General features: G+C 40.7%; 2 protein-coding genes across 11 annotated transcripts in view; one reads left to right on the top strand and one right to left on the bottom strand.

The window, feature by feature from the left end:
• Positions 1-12,078, top strand: part of LOC132402935 (rho guanine nucleotide exchange factor TIAM2) — a 263,572-nt gene extending 251,494 nt beyond the window's left edge. For 7 of the 8 annotated variants that reach the window (XM_059986063.1, XM_059986060.1, XM_059986061.1 and 4 more), the window contains 6 exons: positions 1,048-1,156; positions 5,789-5,847; positions 5,947-6,052; positions 8,889-8,976; positions 9,646-9,803; positions 10,199-12,078. In XM_059986063.1, the coding sequence (XP_059842046.1) occupies positions 1,048-1,156; positions 5,789-5,847; positions 5,947-6,052; positions 8,889-8,976; positions 9,646-9,803; positions 10,199-10,797 (1,119 nt within the window). In that variant the 3' untranslated portion in view covers positions 10,798-12,078. The other variant, XM_059986065.1, reaches the window with a different exon arrangement.
• The window catches only part of tfb1m (transcription factor B1, mitochondrial), a 54,196-nt gene continuing 40,397 nt past the window's right edge, over positions 7,248-21,046 (bottom strand). For all 3 annotated transcript variants that reach the window (XM_059986070.1, XM_059986069.1, XM_059986068.1), the window contains exons 7-9: positions 13,618-13,745; positions 12,051-12,316; positions 7,248-8,205 (exon numbers count right to left, since the gene is read on the bottom strand). In XM_059986070.1, coding sequence (XP_059842053.1) covers positions 12,079-12,316; positions 13,618-13,745 — 366 coding nt within the window. In that variant the 3' untranslated portion in view covers positions 7,248-8,205; positions 12,051-12,078. The remainder of the gene's footprint in view (positions 8,206-12,050; positions 12,317-13,617; positions 13,746-21,046) is intronic.

Raw genomic sequence — 21,046 nt, forward strand, 5'->3', positions numbered from 1 at the left:
TAAAATTAATGGGTGTAATTTTAGGGAAGGTTGGGCAATCTTCTCACCACAGAATGGTTGCAATGCTTGCCTAAGACAATGATGACGGAAACAGGTACTGAGGAACTATTTGAATAAGCACCTGAATTGCCAAAGTAAAGAAGGCTGGGGAGCAAGTGCTGGTAAGTGGGATTTGATGGTCAGCATGGGTGAAAAAGCCTGTTTCTGTGCTGTCAAACTCTAGCTTAGTGGTTAAATTTATAGTTCTGCATTAATTATCTGGTTGATACATGACTTAAGTTTAGTTTCCTTGGTTATGCTTTGCCTAGGAGACTGAGCTTTACACAACTGTGGTACTATTTTTCAATGAACAATATAGCTACACTAAGAGATACTTTACTTATATTCTATGTTTTAGTGCAGTGTTTACAAAAATAACAATCATAAGTGATTCCCTATTACACTCTTTATCCACTTGAGTGATATAACAAGGACAAGGCAAAGTCCCAGCATTAAATTCACTTTCCCACCTTGACATTCATGACCTTTGGCCCTCAGTAAAAATCCAGTCCAGATGAAGGGTCTTGATCCAAAACATTGACTGTGCGTTTCAGCCTAGCGCTTTGTGTGTTTATGCCAGCCCTGAATATAACCATATAACAACTACAGCGTGGAAACATGCCATCTCGGCCCTTCCAGTCCGTGCCAAACGCCTACTCTAACCAAGTCCCACCTACCTGCACTCAGCCCATAACCTTCCATTTCTTTCCTGTCCATATACCTATCCAATTTTTTTTTAAATGACAAAATCGAACCTGCCTCTACCACTTCTAACAGATAAGCATACACAGATAATCATTCACAACCTTCTGTGGCAGAGTTATATTAAAGGCTGACAATACAAATGGCTGAATTCAAACTTATTAACACTTGGAAAAATTTAGCTTTCTTTAAACCTGATATTACAAAATACAATCGGAACAATGAATCTAACTCACCAAGATAATGTTTTGCTCTTTTTAACAAAGATTTCTGTACTGCAACTTAAATTCCCTCATTTTCTTTTAGGTCACAGAACTTTCAATGGGAGAGCTTTTGTTGTACTCTTCTGTAATTTGGTTAAACCCTTTCCCATCTCTGAATCGAATGAGAAAAGATCCTGAACTGACTGTATTTGGTGAGTGCCACACTGGAGGGGCGGGGCAGAAATGGATGGGAGTTGACTTTGCTATTCTAAATTTAGTAAGCAAGAGCTTCACATTTCCAATGAGGTATGAATCAACAATTCTCATACTGGCAGATGGCTCCAAGAACTGAAGATGCAACAGTGGTTTTTCTTATATAACCGTATAACAATTACAGCACGCATCTCAGCCCATAACCCTCCATTCCTTTCCTGTCCATATACCTATCCAATTTTTTTTTAAATGACAATATTGAACCTTCCTCTACCACTTCTACTGGAAGCTCGTTCCACACAGCTACCACTCTCTGAGTAAAGAAGTTCCCCCTCGTGTTACCCCTAAACTTTTGCCCCCTTTCAACTCATGTCCTCTTGCTTGAATCTCCCCTACTCTCAATGGAAAAAGCCTATCCACGTCAACTCTATCTATCCCCCTCATAATTTTAAATACCTCTATCAAGTCCCCCCTCAACCTTCTACGCTCCAAAGAATAAAGACCTAACTTGTTCAACCTTTCCCTCTAACTTAGGTGCTGAAACCCAGGTAACATTCCAGTAAATCTTCTCTGTACTCTCTCTATTTTGTTGACATCATTCCTATAATTCGGTGACCAGAACTGTACACAATACTCCAAATTCGGCCTTACCAATGCCTTGTACAATTTTAACATTACATCCCAACTCCTACACTCAATGCTTTGTTTTATAAAGGCCAGCATATCAAAAGCTGTCTTCACCACCCTATCCACATGAGATTCCACCTTCAGGGAACTGTGCACCATTATTCCTAGATCACTCTGTTCTACTGCATTCTTCAATGCCCTACCATTTACCATGTATGCCCTATTTTGATTAGTCCTACCAAAATGTAGAACCTCACACTTATCAGGATTAAACTCCATCTGCCATCGTTCAGCCCATTCTTCTAACTGGCCTAAATCTCGTTGCAAGTTTTGAAAGCCTACTTCATCATCCACAATGCCACCTATCTTAGTATCATCTGCATAATTACTAATCCAATTTACCACCCCATCATCCAGATCATTAATGTATATGACAAACAACATTGGACCCAGTGAGGCACACCACTAGTCACCGGCCTCCAACCTGACAAACAGTTATCCTGCAAAGAGAACTTAGCGAGTTAGGTGCAAAGTTGAAGGACAGGACCTCCAGGGTTGCAATCTCAGGATTGCTACCCGTGCCACGTGCTAGTGAGGCTAGAAATAGGAAGATAATGCAGCTAAATACCTGGTTAAGGAGTTGGTGCAGGAGGGAGGGCGTCATGTTCCAGGGAAAATGGGACCTCTTCCAACGGGATGGATTGCACCTGAACTGAAGGAGGACTAACATCCTTTTGGGAAGGTTTGGTAGTGCTGCTCCAGGGTTTAAACTAGATTTATGGGGGGGGGGGGGGGAAGAGAACCAGATGGCGCAGAGCAGATTAGAGCAGATGTCGAGGTGGAGCAGGATAAAGGTCATGCATGAGAGAGCTGCAAGTGTAGTGCATGGAGTAAAGCCAGATCTAACATATCAAGAGGCTTTGAGGAAAGAGAAACAGAATAAAGGGCGTAAGGGTAGTAAGGTACAAGGACTAAAGTGTGTGTACTTCAATGCAAGAAGCATCAGGAACAAAGGTGATGAACTAAGAGCTTGGATTCATACATGGAATTATGATGTAGTGGCCATTAGAGAGACCAGGGCAGGAATGGGGAAAAAGGGGAGGAGGGGTAGCATTACTGGTCAGGGATACTATTACAGCTACAGAAAGGGTGGGTAATGTAGTATGATCCTTTTTTGAGTCAGTATGGGTGGAAGTCAGGAACAGGAAGGGAGCAGTTACTCTACTGGGAGTACTCTACAGGCCCCCGTTAGCAGCAGAGATACCGAGGAGCAGGTTGGGAGGCAGATTTTGGAAAGGTGCAAGAACAACAGGGTTGTTATCATGGGTGACTTTAACTTCTCTAATATTGATTGGCACCTGATTAGATCCAATGGTTTAAACAGGGCAGAGATTGTTAAGTGTGTCCAGGATGGATTCCTGTCACAGTACGTTGACAGGCCAACTAGGGGGAATGCCATACTAGATCTAGTATTAGGTTAACGAACTGGGTCAGGTCACAGATCACTGGGTGAGCATCTGGGGGACAGTGACCACCACTCTCTGGCCTTTAGCATTATCATGTAAAAATATAGAATCAGAGTGGACAGGAAATTTTTTTATTGGGGAAGGGCAAATCATGAGGCTATAAGGCTAGAACTTGCGGGTGTGAATTGGGATGATGTTTTTGCAGGGAAATGTGCTAATGGACATGTGGTCGATGTTTAGAGATCTCTTGCAAGATGTCAGGGATAAATCTGTCCCAGTGAGAAAGATAAAGAATGGTAGGGTGAAGGAACCATGGGTGACAAGTGAGGTGGAGAATCTCGTCAGATGGAAGAAGGCAACGTACATGAGGTTTAGAAAGCAAGGAGCAGATGGGGTGATTGAGGAATATAGGTTAGCAAGAAAGGGGCTGAGGAGAGAAAGAAGGGGGCATGAGAAGGCCTTGGCCAGCAGGGTAAAGGAAAACCCAAAGGTATTCTTCAATTATGTGAAGAACAAAAGGATGAAGATAGGACCGATTAGAGACAAAGGTGGGAAGATGTGCCGGAGGCTGTGGAAGTGAGCGAGGTCCTCAATGAATACTTCTCATTGGTATTCATCAATGAGAGGGAACTTGATGACGGTGAGGACAATATGGGTGAGGTTGATGTTTTGGAGCATGTTGATATTAAGTGTTGGAGTTGTTAAAATACATTAGGACAGATAAGTCCCTGAGGCCTGACAGAATATTTCCCAGGCTGCTCCACAAGGCGAGGGAAGAGATTGCTGAGCCTCAGGCTAGGATCTTTATGTCCTCGTTGTCCACGGGAATGGTACCGGAGGATTGGAGGTAGGCAAATGTTGTACCCTTGTTCAAAAAAGGTAGTAGGGATAGTCCGAGTAATTATAGACCAGTGAGCCCTACGTCTGTGGTGGGAAAGCTGTTGGAAAAGATTCTTAGAGACAGGATCTGTAGGCATTTAGAGAATCATGGTCTGATCAGGGACAGGCAGTATGGCTTTGTGAAGGGCAGATGGTGTCTAACAAGCGTCATAGAGTTCTTTGAGGAGGTGACCAGGTATATAGATGAAGGTAGTGCAGTGAATGTGATCTACATGAATTTTAGTAAGGCATTTGACAAGGTTCCACATGGTAGGCTTATTCAGAAAGTCAGAAGACATGGGATCGAGGGAAGTTTGACCAGGTAGATCCAGAATTGGCTTGCCTGCAGAAAGCAGAGGGTCATGGTGGAGGGAGGATTGTGACTAGTGGTGTCCCACAAGGATCGATTCTGGGACCTCTACTTTTTGTGATTTTTATTAACGACCTGGATGTGTGGGTAGAAGGGTAGGTTGGCAAATTTGCAGATAACACAAAGGTTGGTGGTTTTGTGGATAGTGTAGAGGATTGTCAAAGATTGCAGAGAGACATTGATAGGAACAGATAAGAGTGGACAGCCAGCGCCTCTTCCCCAGGGCACCACTGCTCAATACAAGAGGACGTGGCTTTAAAGTAAGGAGAGGGAAGTTCAAGGGGGAATATTAGAAGAAGGTTTTTCATTCAGGTGGTTGGTGCAGATACACTAGTGAAATTTAGGAGACTACCAGACAGGTATAGGAGGGATATAAGGGATATATGGGAGGCAAGGTTTAAGTGTCGGCACAACATTGTGACCCGAAGGGCCTGTACTATGCTGTATTGTTCTATGTTCTATCCCTTGGACTCCTAACTTATTTTGGCAGCTGTTTGCTATCAAAGGAGAGCATACTTTATAAATCTGAACACAGAATACCGATAAATTTTTTGATGAGAAGTCCAATTCTATCCAAACACAATGTGTATATTTTGGGGAGAAATGACTTGCCTTTTCTAGTTTTAGATTTGTTATTCCTTCCACATGAATACCCACCACAACTCCCAACACTGAAAACTACTTTTCCAGTCAGGGGGCACCATATTTGTTACAATTGTAGTCTTTTACATTGAATTTTCCTCATCTGTGTGCAGCATCCTCTTTCCCATTGAATCACCGAGTGATCTGAGGAATAATACATTTTATTTTTTAAAAAAAAAGACACTTCAGAAAGAGTTCAAAATGTGCCTTGATCCAACATTCATTTGAGAGTTAAACAGCAAATGCAGGAATCATTCTGTATTTGGGTGGATGTTTTTTCTTCAAAATGAAGAGCTAAGAGATTAAAGCTGCTGATAAAAAGGAGAGGTGGACATAAGATGAATGTCCATGCTGAGTATAAAAGAGACAATGACAATTAAAAATCTGCAAGAAATAATAATTAAAGTTTGCCTGCTGTTTTTTTTTTGGGTTAGTAGTGAGAACTGTAACTTTGCTTGCACCTAATTTGACTTTTTCTCCTATTCTTTCAGTCAGTCAGGGCCGATCCAAAGACTAGTTGTAGCGACGAGTGGTGTGTACAAAGGACAGAGAGGCTTGATCAATGCAAGCTTATGATTCACACTTACTAGGAATTCCTCGATCACATTGCCCATAGCTTTCCAACTGACATGTATTTTTTTCTTTAGTTTTTAGACGAGCCATCATATTGGTCTACAAGGAAATTTACAAGCTTAAGAAAAAAACAGTAAGTGACTTGAGTGAAGAAATTGGCCTGGTTTGATTACAGAAAAGTATTTTTTTTGTATTTCAAACATTTGACTCCTGAAACCTGTTCTAATTCTAGGGAACAGTACCACGTTCCACTTGTATCTATGGTGATACTGATCAGTTTAAATTCAAATGGCTGATTCCACTATCAGCTCTTCAGGTCCGGATGGGAAATGCTGCAGGTAATTCAATTTTAATATAAATAGAATGAATTTGTGTGCTGATGACGAATTGGATTAAGACAGTACCATCCAAACACTCAACATTTTTGAGCACTTCTACAGATCCTTTTCAGATTTTAAAATCTACCATTTAAATTGCATTGTAAGGTATTCTATACTAAACCATGATCTTTCATTAGTTGTTGGTGGAACATAGCAGACCAGGCAGCATCTATAGGAAGAAGCACTGTCGATGTTTCGAGCTGAGACCCTTCGTCAGGACTAACTGAAAGGAAAGATAGTAAGAGATTTGAAAGTAGGAGGGGAGGGGAAAATGCGAAATGATAGGAGAAGACTGGAGGGGGTGGGGTGAAGCTGAGAGCCAGAAAGGTGATTGGCAAAAGTGATTCAGAGCTGGAGAAGGGAAAGGATCATGGGACGGGAGGCCTAAGGGGAAAGAAAGGAGGAGGGGAGCACCAGAGGGAGATGGAGAACAGGCAGAGTGAGAGAGAAAGAAAAAAAAGGGAGGGGGGAAAAAATTAAATATGTCAGGGATAGGATAAGAAGGGGAGGAGGGGCATTAACAGAAGTTAGAGAAGTCAGTGTCCTTCCAGGTGAGGCAACACTTCACCTGTGAGTGGGCTGGTGTGGTATACTGCGTCCGGTGCTCCCGGTATGGCCTTTTATATATTGGTGAGACCCGACGCAGACTGGGAGACCGTTTCGCTGAATACCTACGCTCTGTCTGCCAGAGAAAGCAGGATCTCCCAGTGGCCACACATTTTAATTCCACGTCCCATTCCCATTCTGATATGCCTATCCATGGCCTCCTCTACTGTCAAGATGAAGCCACACTCAGGCTGGAGGAACAACACATTATATACCAGCTAGGTAGCCTCCAACCTGATGGCATGAACATTGACTTCTCTAAATTCCGGTAATTCCCGTCCTCCCCTTCTTACCCTATCCCTGACATATTTAATTTTTTTCCCCCTCCCTTTTTTTTTCTTTCTCTCTCACTCTGCCTGTTCTCCATCTCCCTCTGGTGCTCCCCTCCTCCTTTTTTTCCCCCTAGGCCTCCCGTCCCATGATCCTTTCCCTTCTCCAGCTCTGTATCCCTTTTGCCAATCACCTTTCCGGCGCTCAGCTTCACCCCACCCCCTCTGGTCTTCTCCTATCATTTCGCATTTTCCCTCCTACTTTCAAATCTCTTACTATCCTTCCTTTCAGTTAGTCCTGACGAAGGGTCTTGGCCCGAAATGTCAACAGTGCTTCTCCCTATAGATGCTGCCTGGCCTGCTATGCTCCACCAGCATTTTGTGTGTGATGCTTGAATTTCCAGCATCCGCAGATTTCCTCATGTTTATCTTTCATTTAGTTATTTCTCAGCTAATACCACTATGATAAAATGAAGTGGATGATTTCTACACTACAACTAGCCAGTTGTTAGCATTCCAGTTATTACATTGGCTTTCTCATTATTTGATATCCTACAGATACAATCAAATACAAGAGACACTGCAGATATTGGAAATCCAAAGAAACACACCTAAAATGCTGAAGGAACTCAGCAGGTCAGGCAGCATCTATGGAAATGAATAAACAGTTGATGTTTTGAGCCGAGACCTTTCTTCAGTCCTGAAGAACGATCTCAGTCTAAAATGGCTGTTTATTCAAACTGGCTTTAAGCAGATTGTAAGGAATCATCCACTCTGTTCTTCTGTCTCAGGATTGATGCAAGCACTATGATCATGATTTTTACACTGATAAGTTCTACAAATCACTAGGGCAAAAACTGGTGGTGAAGCAGCCTCCTTCCAATTATCACTCATCAAGGAAAACAACAGGATTTCAACAATCCAACCTGTGTAGCTTTTCTGGATTCCTTAGCATGTTAAATTTCTCTGTAGTCCCATATTGTAGATCCAAAAGGTTAGCAGCCTATTTTTAGATAATATATGCTGCTACTCCTGGGATGTTCTTGTAACAGTATCATTCCAGCTGGGCGGCTGAAGCCTGAAGGATATCCTGGGTTATGTGGTAGAGTACAGATCTGTTGCTCAAGGTGGTCAACAATGCCTCTCAGTGATTTGTTCATTCTTAATGGGCAGGATAAATTGATTTTCTCACCATCTGCCACAAACCCAGTCTGGTACCTGGGCCCTCCCAGATTTCTGTTAAACAAACACAGTGCTGCATTAGCGGTTTGTAGTGGAGAATATTCAACACCTGTATTGTCATCGTTGTTACACAGGCACAAACACAGTAGTCAAGAGTTGAGTGTAGTGTTAACCTCCAATGCAGTGGTTCTAAGATATTTATTTCTATGTCGGGTATGACGGATACATAAAGTATGGGGAGAAACTGGTCTTCAGGGACAGCAAAAGTCAAGAGAAGAAAATTGAACTCATTGTGAAATGGGTTGCCAGTCAGGCATCATCTATTCTGCAAACCTGCAACACATTTAGGCCCCCTTCCCCATTCACATATGTTCACTGTCCACAATAAGATCCAAAAATAAAGATTACAAGGTAATCTACAGTTTCTCATAACCTGTTAGTGGGTATCTAATGGCATACATAATCAATTTCCTTTGATTGCTACTATCTTGTACCAATATAAGTAAGTTCATTTAATCCCATTGCTGTTCTTACTCTAACATCCTAGAGCTTAATTTTAGAACATTCAATGGTGAATGGAAATGCTACCAATAGATTTCTATTTTGATAACCGGCTAATACTATATAAACTGAACTACCTAGCAAACAGTTTATTACATAGTTCTAATCATGGGACTGTTAAGGCTTTTTAAAAATCAGCTACATGCTCCTAGAATGATCATTGTCTTTTGGTTCAGGGACAGATACTAACTGCATCTGGGAATTAATCCACACCAAATCTGAAATAGAAGGACGACCTGAAACAATATTTCAACTATGTAGCAGGTAACTTCAATCACTGAAATTATTTGGGGAGAGGGAGATCAGAATGGATAAAGTTCTTGCATACAGGCTCCCTTCCTTTTGAGTCTACCTCAGATCAAAGATTATCCATGCCCCCTTGGCGGTAGTAATGTTTTCAGAAACCAATGCAAATCATGTACAAAGCTGCATTTTCTTCAGAGCAAGTGCATTTAACACATTAACTAGACTGATTCTACTCTCCAAATGAAAGAATCATTGTCCTCTTTAATCCTGCAATGGCAAGTTATTTTAAAATGTTTTTTCCTAGATTACTGACTTCTTTTTAAGATAAATACACCTAAACAATTCTTTCTTCAGCTTCCTCCTGTTCCAAAATATCCTAGCTTTAATCTTTTAATCGGGCCAAGAAAATGGATTCAATTCAAGGTCTTAAGTTAGTCTAACATAGACAGTTTAATTATATGTTTTATAAAAGTTGCCAAATGTCAACCCCTACATTTTTCTTTGCAGCCACTAAGTTTTACCTTTGGTAAAGATTTCTACATAAGTCCTGCAACAGAACACTTTGTTAACATGCAAACTGACAAGACCTCCTGCTGACCATGTAAATCCAAAATACTTTGAAAATGTAGTCTTATATATATATTTCTGCAACAATAGTTATTTATTTTAACTCCTTTATATCTGCAGTGATCCTGAGAGTAAAACAAATATCATTAAAGTGATACGTTCAATTCTGAGGGAAAATGTTCGTCGGCATATGACCAAGTCAGAAGGACCACTTGAAAAATTTAACAGAGAACATTTGATTCCTCTAAGAAACAGAGTGCCATCCTCTGCCAAAATTGGTAAGACTCTAGATAAACTGCCAAATTCTTGGCCCTTCTGTTTAAAAAAAAGAAATTGTGCTTAATTATGTCTTCTAATCACACTTCCTTGAATACTGGGATTAAAATTACCTTTGCATCTGCTGTACAGATGTTGCTTGAGGAATGCTCTGTGTGTTGAAAGTGTTCCAACAATGGTTTTAGATTTTTCTGCAATCTACTACTTTTATCCTCAGCATAAGAAGGTTAAATATTCAAATCAATGTTGAGTCAGGCTTCCAAGGTTCAGTAAATGCAATAGATACGAGAAGTCTCTCAAATTACGATGCATGTTGTTCTAAAATTCAACTTAGCTCATATCCTGCTTTACATTCATGGGTAATCAATAATTATATTTCATTATTTCTTTACTCCAGCTTCAAATCGAGCATCAAGGTTAGCCAAACGTTCCCCGGCTATTTGGTGTCAGGATTCTGAGAGACGCAACACTGATTCAGATGAATGTAGCCTGAGCAGTGGAACTTTAAGCAGTGGCTGCCATACCTCAGAGAGTGGCCTGGAACACAGCAGTCTATCATGCACAAAGAGGGAACACAGTGCCCAGGAAGGTGAAGTAAAGGAATCAGACATTTTAAGTGATGAAGATGACTTGTGTGAATCCAAGAATGAGTCTTCAACAAATGAAATTGAGGTACAATTTGAAAAAATGCAGATTGATACTAAAGCTGCCTTGGAGCAGCTATCAAGTCAACAAAAAGAGGTAGAACAAACAGATCATCTTGGGTTAACGCGAGGTCACTTTTGTCCCATCAAAAGAAAAAGTACAAGTACAAAGAAGAACAAAGGGGATCTGTTAGTGATGCATAAGCATAACCGATCTCTGGATAGTCAATCTGATGGGCAAAATATTGATTTGAATTCTGTGCTGGAGAGGGAATTTAGCATACAGAGCCTGACTTCTGTAGTTAATGAAGATTGCTTTTATGAAAACATTGAAAGTAATGGGAAGCCTTAGTTTGTAGGAAGCAGTGCCCAATTCAGGCTTTGGAGTTTACCAGAAATTGAAGTTAGTTTATTTTGTCTTTTCTTCAGACAAGTTGTGCTGTTTTGTCCAGTTGATTTTAAGATTAAAGACTTGAGAAGCATAATAAAGGAAAGCAATGTTTAGTTTGTCTTAATGCCATCTGCACTAAGACCACGATCAGCCTCAAATGTAGATGTTTAAAACATTTTCGTTCAAGAAAATATTAAGTACAGAAGTCAATTATTTATTATCCATTATGGATAATAAAGTTGTTTGGTTTCTATAAGACACTAGTTTTATATGTAGATTTGCAAATAAGGCAGGTATTGAACACCAAAAGTAATATTTTCAATAAAAGTAAAATTGCTTATTTTAATAATAGGCTGTAAATCTTAATTTTATTTATAGATGGAAAATAATGGTTTACATTAGCACCAGAATTATCAAAGGAATTTGTTCCATTGTGTCTTGTTTTAAGTTTCTAAATATGGTATGTGTGTCTTTTGTTTAATCAATTTTGGCAAAGTTATCCTTTGGTAGCCTAACACAGGGCTCCACTTATTTAACATTATGTTCAGCACTCCAGGCTTTAGTAAGATATATGCCTCTTAATGCTAGCATTCTTCTATTTAGGCATCTTAATTTCTTTTGTCTATAAAAACTGGAGGTTGTGTATATTGTAATTTTACACACTGCATTGTAATATTGGTTTTAATGGGTTATATTTTATATTCTGGTGAATGACTACTTGACATTAAACATGCAGGAAGTACTTCAATGTTAAATAAATATGCATATTGTATTCAAGAAGCTCTCTAATTCATTTCCTTTCGATGTCTTTAAAACAAAATATTATTGTCAAAACACATTATACCCACATGTTTAGATCCAATTAAAAAGATAAGTTGATTATCTGCCATGGTCAGTCATTTGGATCAAGTGTCTTTTTTAAAACCTCAGCTTGCAAACCAGTTTATCATTTCAGTGCTTTACCATGAGGGAAAAACTCATGGAATGCACATGAGATTAAAAAGGTGTATTATTTAAATTAAAAAAACACACACAAGGGCATTAACTGCCAATCACTTTTACCAGATTCTTTCCTGTCATAAAAACCTAGGACGAAAGCTCCTGTCGAAGGGTCTCAGCCCTAAACGGCGACAGCACTTCTCCCTATAGATGCTGTGTTCCACCAGCATTTTGTGTGTGTGTTGTTGACCAAAGCTATTGTTAATTTTCAGTACCTGCACTTCAAAGGCCCGATGTCCAATGTTAGCAATCTTCACCCCATTGAGATTTGTTTTTACGAAGAAGCCGCTTTTGTTTTAATTCTTCTCTGTAGTTATAAGAAAAAAGATCCACATTCTCGTTGCAAAGCTGGCTATATACATTGCAAAGATTTCTAAACTGAGGTATCGAAAGTTGAGTTGGGCAGAGTGTGGGGTCGACATCAGCAGTATAAAACATCCGTTCTGTTAGCTGTGCTCGTTGAGCTTCAGGAAATAAAGTTCTAGAAAAAGCAAAGATTTCAAAATGTAATTCTCTATTATTTTGTTGCTGCTAAAAACTCAGAACATACTAAACGACAATTACTCAAACAAATCTTAAAACCAACTATACTTCCCAAGTTAAGGTATTTTGCAATTTAAACAATTAAAAACTTGTTTAAAAGACTAATGCAAATACTGTTTAGAGTCATCATAGAGGAGTACAGCACTGAAACAAGTCCTTTACCCCATTTAGTCCATGCTGAAGCATTTAAACTGCTTACTCCCATCCTGAGCCATACCTCAACCATCCATGTACTTATCCAAACAGAACTTCCATGAACCACTTGTGGTGGCAGCTTGTTCCCCATTCTCACAACCCTCTTGAGTGAAGAAGTTTTCCCCTCATGTTCCTCTTAAACTTTTCACCTTAACCCATGACCTCTGACTGTAGTCCCACCCAACCTCTGTGGAAAAAGCCTGCTTGCATTTACCCCATCTATATGCCTATTAAATCTCCTCCCATTCTTTCGTTATAACTCAGTTTCCCCAGACCCGGTAACATCCTTGTAAGTTCTCCGTATTCTTTCTTGTTGATAGGTAACCAAAACTGCACACAATACTCCAAGTTAGGCCTCACCAGCATCTTGGGCAACTTCAAAATAACATCCTATCTCTTGTACTCGATACATTGATTTATGAAGCTCCTGATGCTGAAAACAGCCAGACCCATGAAAGAGCAACAAGTTAATACTATTGCCAATTACCTTACCTCAGAATCTAATGAAAAATAATCAACTTGAAACAATAATTTTCCATAGATGCTACCAGACCAGGTGAGCATTTGATAAATACATTTATAATAAATAAATCCCTTTGAGAACTATGTTCAAGCATCTTAACATTGGTCCTGACTAAAGTCCTTTCTACAGTACATTTCCATGTGTGCAAAGTAGCTTGCAAATGGGTCATTGAGAGCAAAACAAGGCTAAATATGGGTAACGTAAGAGATTCTGCAGATGATGGAATTCAAAAGTAACATCCACAAAAACTGCTAGAGGAACACAATAGGTTAGTCAGCATCTATGCTGGGGGAATAAACAACCAATGTTTTGGGCTAAGACCTTCACAAGGACTGGAAAGTAAGGAGAAAGTAGTACAGTTCTCAAATAAGTAGGCATCATTTCTACTGTTAATTGCAGCATTAAAAAGATTCTGATTCAGTTTTGAACAAACAAATGTGCAAAAGTATCAATTGTGTCTATATGTGATCAAAATTTCTCACTTCACAAAAACAAACAGCGATAACCTGTCTCTAACTTACTCAACTCCTCGGTGGCAGTGCTTTCTCCTAAAGCTGAAGGCACATCTCACGACCTTTTCCACAAGTTTGAACGGCTGCTTAATCTGTGGTGTCTCAAGCGGAGTCAGATGTACAACTCCTACATCAACCTGGAAACAAAGCTTAGATTTAACATGGAGTTACTGGTGCAAAAGGAAAATAATACAATCAGATTATCTACAAAAGCATCAAAACATAGACCAAATGACTACTGAACCTGCTCCAATATTCAATAGATCATCTCTCTTAATATCATTGACCTGCTCTCATCTGATGTCTTTCATGTCTATAAATTTATTAACTCCTCAAAAATATTCAGCTATATTGGTCTCTACAGAACTTGTGATAAAGAATTCCATAGATATATCATTCTCCAAATAAGGAAATTTCTCAACCTGTGACACTTCATGCCAGACACCCTAAGGAATGTTAATATGTTTTAACTAGCCCCCCCCCCCCCCACATTCTTAGCATGGGTGAATACAAACCTAGTTGACTTAATTTCCCCTCATATGCTGTCCCACAAGGAGGCAAAAATCACACAGTACTGCTAGTGTGTTCTCATGATAGTCACGTATATTTCTTGTTCTTGCACTCAAATCCTCTTGCTGTATATTTGTTTTCAGTATCTAGTGTAGGTCCCAGAGAAGCACGTAGTAAATCACTACTTCCCAATCGAGTGCCATGTATTTAATGTTTCCAGAAATGGACCTGACCTAAGACAGATTCAACCTTTCTGCCCAGCAGAAAACAATTCAAAATGTCCTCAGTTCTTTAACAGTCAACTGCATAATTTTAAATCTCTGCAAATGAAGAAAACAAATTTAAAAAGAAACAAAAATCATGAAAAGACTTGGAATTATTAAATCAATTATTTTGGCCCAACTTAACCAGTTAATTTTACTTCATTTCTCCACCCTGCACAATCCTGAACAACTATTACCAGAAAATTAGAACAGATGGAGGACACACAAAGTGGTGGAGGAACTCAGCAGGCTGTGGAGCATCAATGGAGGGGAATAAAAATTAACGTTTTGGGCCAATACCCTTCATCGGGACTGGAAAGGAAGGGAAGCAGAAGCCAGAATAAGATGGGAGTACAAGCTGGCAGGTGATAGACGAGTTCAGGTGAGGGGGAAAGGTGATGGGTGAAATGATGTGGGAAACAGGAGGTAATCGATGGAAAAGGTAAAGGAATCTGATTGGAGCGGGATAGTGGACCATGAAAGAAAGGGAAGGAGGAGGGGAACCAGAAGCAAGTGATGACCAGTTGAACAGAAGAGAAGGGGGAGAAAAGGTAATCAGAATGGGAGAAAAATAAAAAGGCAGGCAGGGAAATAGAAGGGAGTGGTTACAGGAAGATAGAGAAATCAATGTTCATGCCATTAGGTTGGAGACTACCCATATGGAATAGGAGCTGTTGCTCCTCCAACCTGTGTCTCGCCTCATTGTGGCAGTAGAGACAGCCAAGGACAGACATGTTGCCGGAGGAATGGGTGGCCATTGTGAGATCCTGGCTGTTGTGGCAGACAGAGAGAAGGTGCTCACGAAGCAGTACCCCAATATGCATCGAGTCTCACTGACAAAGGAGATCACGCTTGGAGCATAGATACAATAAATGATCTCAGCAGTCTCGCCAGAACCTGGAGGAGTGGTTGGGGCACTGAATGCCAGTGAACAGTAGGGGCAGGTGTAGCACTTGTCATGCTTGCAGAGATGTGTGCCAGGAGGAAATCTGTGGAGTGGGGTGAATGGATAAGGACTTATCTGGACTTATCTGTGAAAAGTTTGGGGGGGGGGGTGTAAAGAAATATCTGGTGGGTAGGATCCTGCTGGAGATGGTGGGAGTTGTGAGAATAATGTGCTGGATATGGGGAATTGTACATGGGGACAAAGGGAACCTTATCCCTATTATGTCAGTGGAGAACAGGGGTGTGGAACTGATGGTTTGAGAGCAGACGTGTGAGAAATGAAGGGAATGTGGGTGAGGGTAGCATCATTTATGATGAGGAGGGAAATGTCACTTTCTGAAGAAAAATGAGAACATTTTGGATGTTCTGGAATGGAAAATATCTTCCTAAGAAGAGATGCAGTGGAGGCAGAGGAATTGAGAGAAGGGAATAGTATTTTTACAAATGACAGGGCGACAATCAATATAACTGTGAGAGTTGGAGGATTTGTAAAAGACACTTACATTGTGTATAGAACATATAGGTTGTGTTGAACCCGAGTACAGCATTTGTTACACTACGGCTAGGATACTGAATCAAATCGGCTTCCCATATTTAGTGGCAACATAAGCCACAGAGCATATAATATCCCCTTTGACCGACTGAGTCTGCACCCATTTGCACTAATTCCTCTCTTCATTCCACATTCCCATCAACTACCACGAAATTCTACTGTTTACCAACACGTTAGGGCAATTTACAGTGACCTATTAACCTACTAATTTGCAAGTCATTTGGATGTGTGAGGAAATCAGACAATCTACACGTAGGTCCGCTGGAGGTCAGGAATAAATAGTCTTGGGTGGAGCTGTGAGACAACAGCTCTACTACCCAGAACACTACAGCACAGGAACAGGCCCTTCAACTCATCCAGTCCGTGCTGAACTACTAATCTACCCAGCCCATTGACCTGAACCCGGACCACAGGCCTCCTATCCGTGTACCTATCGAAATTTCTCTTAAATTCTACTGTATTTTTTTTTGCCAGTTTTCTATGCTATCAATAGCACCACCAATCTTTGCATCATTTGCAAACTTACTAACCCACCTATTTATATGTTCATCCAGGTAATGTGTAGACATCACAAACAGCAGAGGTCCCAGTGGAACACCACTAATCAGAGACCCCTAACAAGAATATGTCCCTTTCACCACCACCTTTTGTCTTCTATGGGCAAGTCAGTTCTGAATCCCAATGGCCAGTTCACTATTGATTCTATGCAAATTAATCTTCTGTATTAGCCTCCCAAAGGAACTTTGTCAAATGCCTTACTAAGATCCACATAGGCAACAAGAACAACATGTAGTGAGCAGTTTCAGGTTCCTGGGTGTCAACATCTCTGAAGATCCAATGCTGAATATATCGATGCAATTAAAAAGAAGGCACAACAGTGGTTAAATTTCATTAGGAGTTCGAGGAGAATTGGTATGTAACCAAAAACACTTGCAGTTGCATCACCATTTGGTAAGGAAAAGCCACTGCCGAAAAACTGAGAAAAGTGTTAAGTTCAGCCAGTTCAATCATGGGCACTAGCCTCCCCAGCATCCAGAACACCTTCAAGGAGCAATGCCTTTGATCATTAATGACCCCCACCACCCAGGACATCAGGGACAACTAATTTCCTTCCACCATCTGATTTTTGAACGGACAATGAACCCATGAACACTACCTCAGTATTTTTCCCTCTCTTCTTTGCATTACTTATTATTATGTATTGCAATATACTGCTGCTGCAAAACAACAAATTTCATGACATCTGATTCTGATCCATAGCTTTATTTATCACTCTTATCACATCCAAGACACTGAATGAAGTTAGTTTGCACCGAACAAAGCAAAGCTGGCTCTCCCCAATTAGATCATGGTTTTCCAAATGCTCATAAATCCCATCCCTAAGAATTCTCTCCAGTAACATTCTACCACTATTGTGAGGCTCACAGTCTGTAGTTTCCAGCATCATACCTGGCTCCTATCTTGAACAATGGAACAACATTAGCTATTGAAAACTTTTCAGTTAGCACGTACACCTTTGCCAGAAAACCTGTCCAAACCCACACCTGCCAGATCCATTCTGATGCATTCAAAATTGGCCTTTTTCCAATTTAGAATCTCAACCCAAGGACCAGACCTATCTTTCAGCATTATTATATTGAAACTCATGGCAATATCATCACTAGATTCAAAGTATCCCCTACACAAACTTTTGTCACTTACCCTGTCTCATTCCCAAATAGGAGATCTAGTATTGCATTCTCTCTAGTTAGGACCTCTATGTATTGATTAAGAAAACTTCCCTGAACACATTTGACAAACTCTATCCCACCTAGCCCTTTTATTGCTTGGGACTCCCAAGCAATATATGGATTTTTTTTCATCCCATCCAGTCCTTTTACAGTTTGGGAGTCTAAAATTTTAAATTTATGGAAATTTAAAATCACGTACTATCATAACCTTATGTTTCTTGCAACAGTCGGTGATCTTTCTATGAATTTACTCCTCTAAATCCCACTGACTGCTGGATGGTCTATATAATCTCATTAACGCAGTCACCGCTTTCTTATTCCTCAGTTCCACGCATATAGCCTGAGTAGACGAGTTCTCTAACGTGTCTTGTCTGAGCACTGCTGTGATATTTTCCCTGACCAGTAATGCATTCCTCCCACTCTATCATGTGTAAAACAATGGAGTCCTGGAACACTAAGCTGCTTGTCTTGCCCCTCTTACAACCAAGTTTCACTAATGGCCACAATGTAATAATTCCATGTGCTGATCCATGACAAAGCTCGTTTTTCCTACAATATTCTATGCATTGAAATATACATCTCAGAACATTAGTCCACCATACTCAACCTTTCAATTCCTGACTTATGTAAGCTTAACAACATCTTTCCCCAGCATCACTCTTGATCTGGCACTCTGGTTCCCATCCCCCTGTAATTCTGCAGCATGAGCAAACCTTCCTGCAAGGATATTTGTCCCCCTCTAGTTCAGGTGTAAACTGTCCCATATGTACAGGTCCCATCTTCCCTGTAAGAGCCCAGTGGTCCAAAAATATGAAGCCCTCCCTCCTACACTACTTCCTTAACCACATGTTAAACTGTACAATCTTCCTATTTCTAGCCTCACTAGCAAGTCACACAGGTAGCAATCATCACAACCCTAGAGGTTCTGTTCGTTAACTTAGTACCTAACTCCCTAAACTCAATTTGCAGGATCTTGTCCCCATTCCTCACTTTGTCATTGGTACTGATGTGGACGATAGCCTCTGGCTGCTCACCCTCGCACTAAGAATGCTATGGACTCAATCCAAGCTGTCCCTGACCCTGGCACTCAGGAAGCAACATACCATCCAGGAATCTTGTTCTGATTTACAGAATCTCCTGTTTGTTCCCCTAACCAATGAATCCCCTATCACTACAGCTCGCCTCTTCTCTCCCTTTGCTTGAACCGCAGAGCCAGACTCAGTTCCAGAGACTGGCCGTTGTGACTTTCCTCTGCTAGGTCATCTTCCACTCCTCCTCCTATCAACAGTATACAAAGTAGTATACCTGTTATTGAGGGGAATGGCTACAGGGGTATTGCACTGGCTGCCTAACTGTTTTCCCCCTCCTGACTGTCCATCAAACCCTTAGCCTCCTGAATGATCTGGAGTTCATCCAGCTCCAGCACAAATTCCTTAATATAGTCTATAGAAGAGTTGCAGCTGGATGCATTTCTTAGAGGTGTAGTCATCAGGGACACTTGAGGCCTCCCTGCATCACTTCACAAGAGGAGCTTTCTACTGTTCTGCCTGGCATCTCCACTGCTCTAACTGTGCAATTAAAAAAAAAAGAAAATTGAACAATAAAAAAAACATCTACAGCCTTCACCCCTTCCCGCCTAAGTCTCTTGAGTCAAAGCCTGAACTCTCCACTCTAACAATGGCCTGCTCATACAATGACCACTCTGCTGAAACCTAGCTTATTTTTATTAGCCCTTGCCAAATTACACAAAATCCAATGTCTCCTTGGAAACTGTGCTGTGCATAATGTCCCAACTGCCCTGATTCTCTTCTTTGGAAGTCTCTCTCCTGCTACTCACAATCCAACAGCTCCTTAGGAACTGTGGCGCTCAGAAAGTCCTGACTGCCCTGATCTCTTTTTTTGAATTCTTTCTCCTGCTACTCACAATCCAACATTTCCTTGGGAACTGTGGTATTTGCTGTGCTATTATGCTCAAGAAGAATCCTTGGAATGCATAAAGGATGCAGTATTTCAGTTATTAAATCAGAAAGAAGATGGATTTGTTTTCCCACAAAATAAAGAAGGGGGATAGGGATCAGAATTCCAAAACAAAAGCAGAAGATGTTAGTAGCGCCCAGCAAGTTAGACAGGGAGAGGTAAAGAGAGATGACGTTTGAGGTCAAGTAACTTTTATTAAAACCGAAAAAGTGAAAAAGCAATAGTGTTTTAAGTTACAGATTTGAAGAGAAAAGAGGGATAGAGGGAGAAAACAGGGAGAGTGGTGTGCAACAGTTCATTAAAATGATGTGACTAGAAATTCAGGATGGTCCCAGAACATTGAATAGAGTTATTCTGCAAATGATTTACTCAATCTACATTTGATTTCTGCGGGGCTGTGGAGACGATATTATGTACAAAAGATCCAAACCCCAGAGGTGATATGTAAGTGAGTGCCCTCAACTTCAAGGTAGCACTTGATTGAACATCACGGAGCCCTGGCTAAACTAGAATCAAAGAGAATTGGGGAACCCACTGCTGGTTGGAATCATACCTAGCACAAAGGAAGGTAGCTGTGGTGACTGGTGGTCAGTTACCTCAGCCACAGGGCATCTCTGCAGAAATTCCTCAGGGTAATGTCAAGACCTAACCATCTTCGTCTGCTTCATCAATAACATTCCTTCAATCAAAAGGTCAGAAGTTGGGATGTTCACTAACGATTCCACAAGATACAGCACCATTTGAAAGTTTTCATAGAATGGAGCAGTCCAGAACCAAATACAATAAACCTGGACAATATCAAGGTCTGGAATGATAGGTGGAATATTTGTCATTATCTAGCTACACAAGTGCTATGCAATGGCAATAATCAACAAGAGAAATTCCAGCTATCACTGCCTGGCATTACTACTGCAATCAATATGCTGTGGGTTACCACCGACCAGAAACTGAACTAAAGTAGCCACAATGTCAGAGGCTGGGAATCCTGTGGTGAGATACTTACCTAGGAACCCTTCAAAGCCCAGTATCAATTACAAGGGTCAAGTCAGAAGCATGATGGAATATTTTCTACTTGGCTGAATGAATGCAGCATCAGCAATTAAGAAACTCACCATCACACAGAAGATATGCATCCATTTGACAACCATTTCATTCATAATCATCTACTCACTCCACCACCAATGTACAGAAGCAGCAGTTTGTACTATTTACAGGATGCACTGCAACAACTCACCAAGACTCCTTAGATACCATCTTCCAAACTCACAGTCTCTACCAGCTGGAACAAGGGCAGCAGTAACATGCAAACACCATCACCTGAAAGTTAACTCCCAAACCACACACCACCCTGACTCGGAAACACGTCACCATATCTTCACCACGGCTGGATCAAAATCCTGGAGCTCTCTCCCTAACAACACTGTAAGTATACCAACACTTTAAGGACTGCTGAGGTTCAA

This window comes from Hypanus sabinus, chromosome 12 (genome assembly GCF_030144855.1).
Source record: "Hypanus sabinus isolate sHypSab1 chromosome 12, sHypSab1.hap1, whole genome shotgun sequence".
Classification (NCBI taxonomy): Eukaryota; Metazoa; Chordata; class Chondrichthyes; order Myliobatiformes; family Dasyatidae; genus Hypanus; species Hypanus sabinus.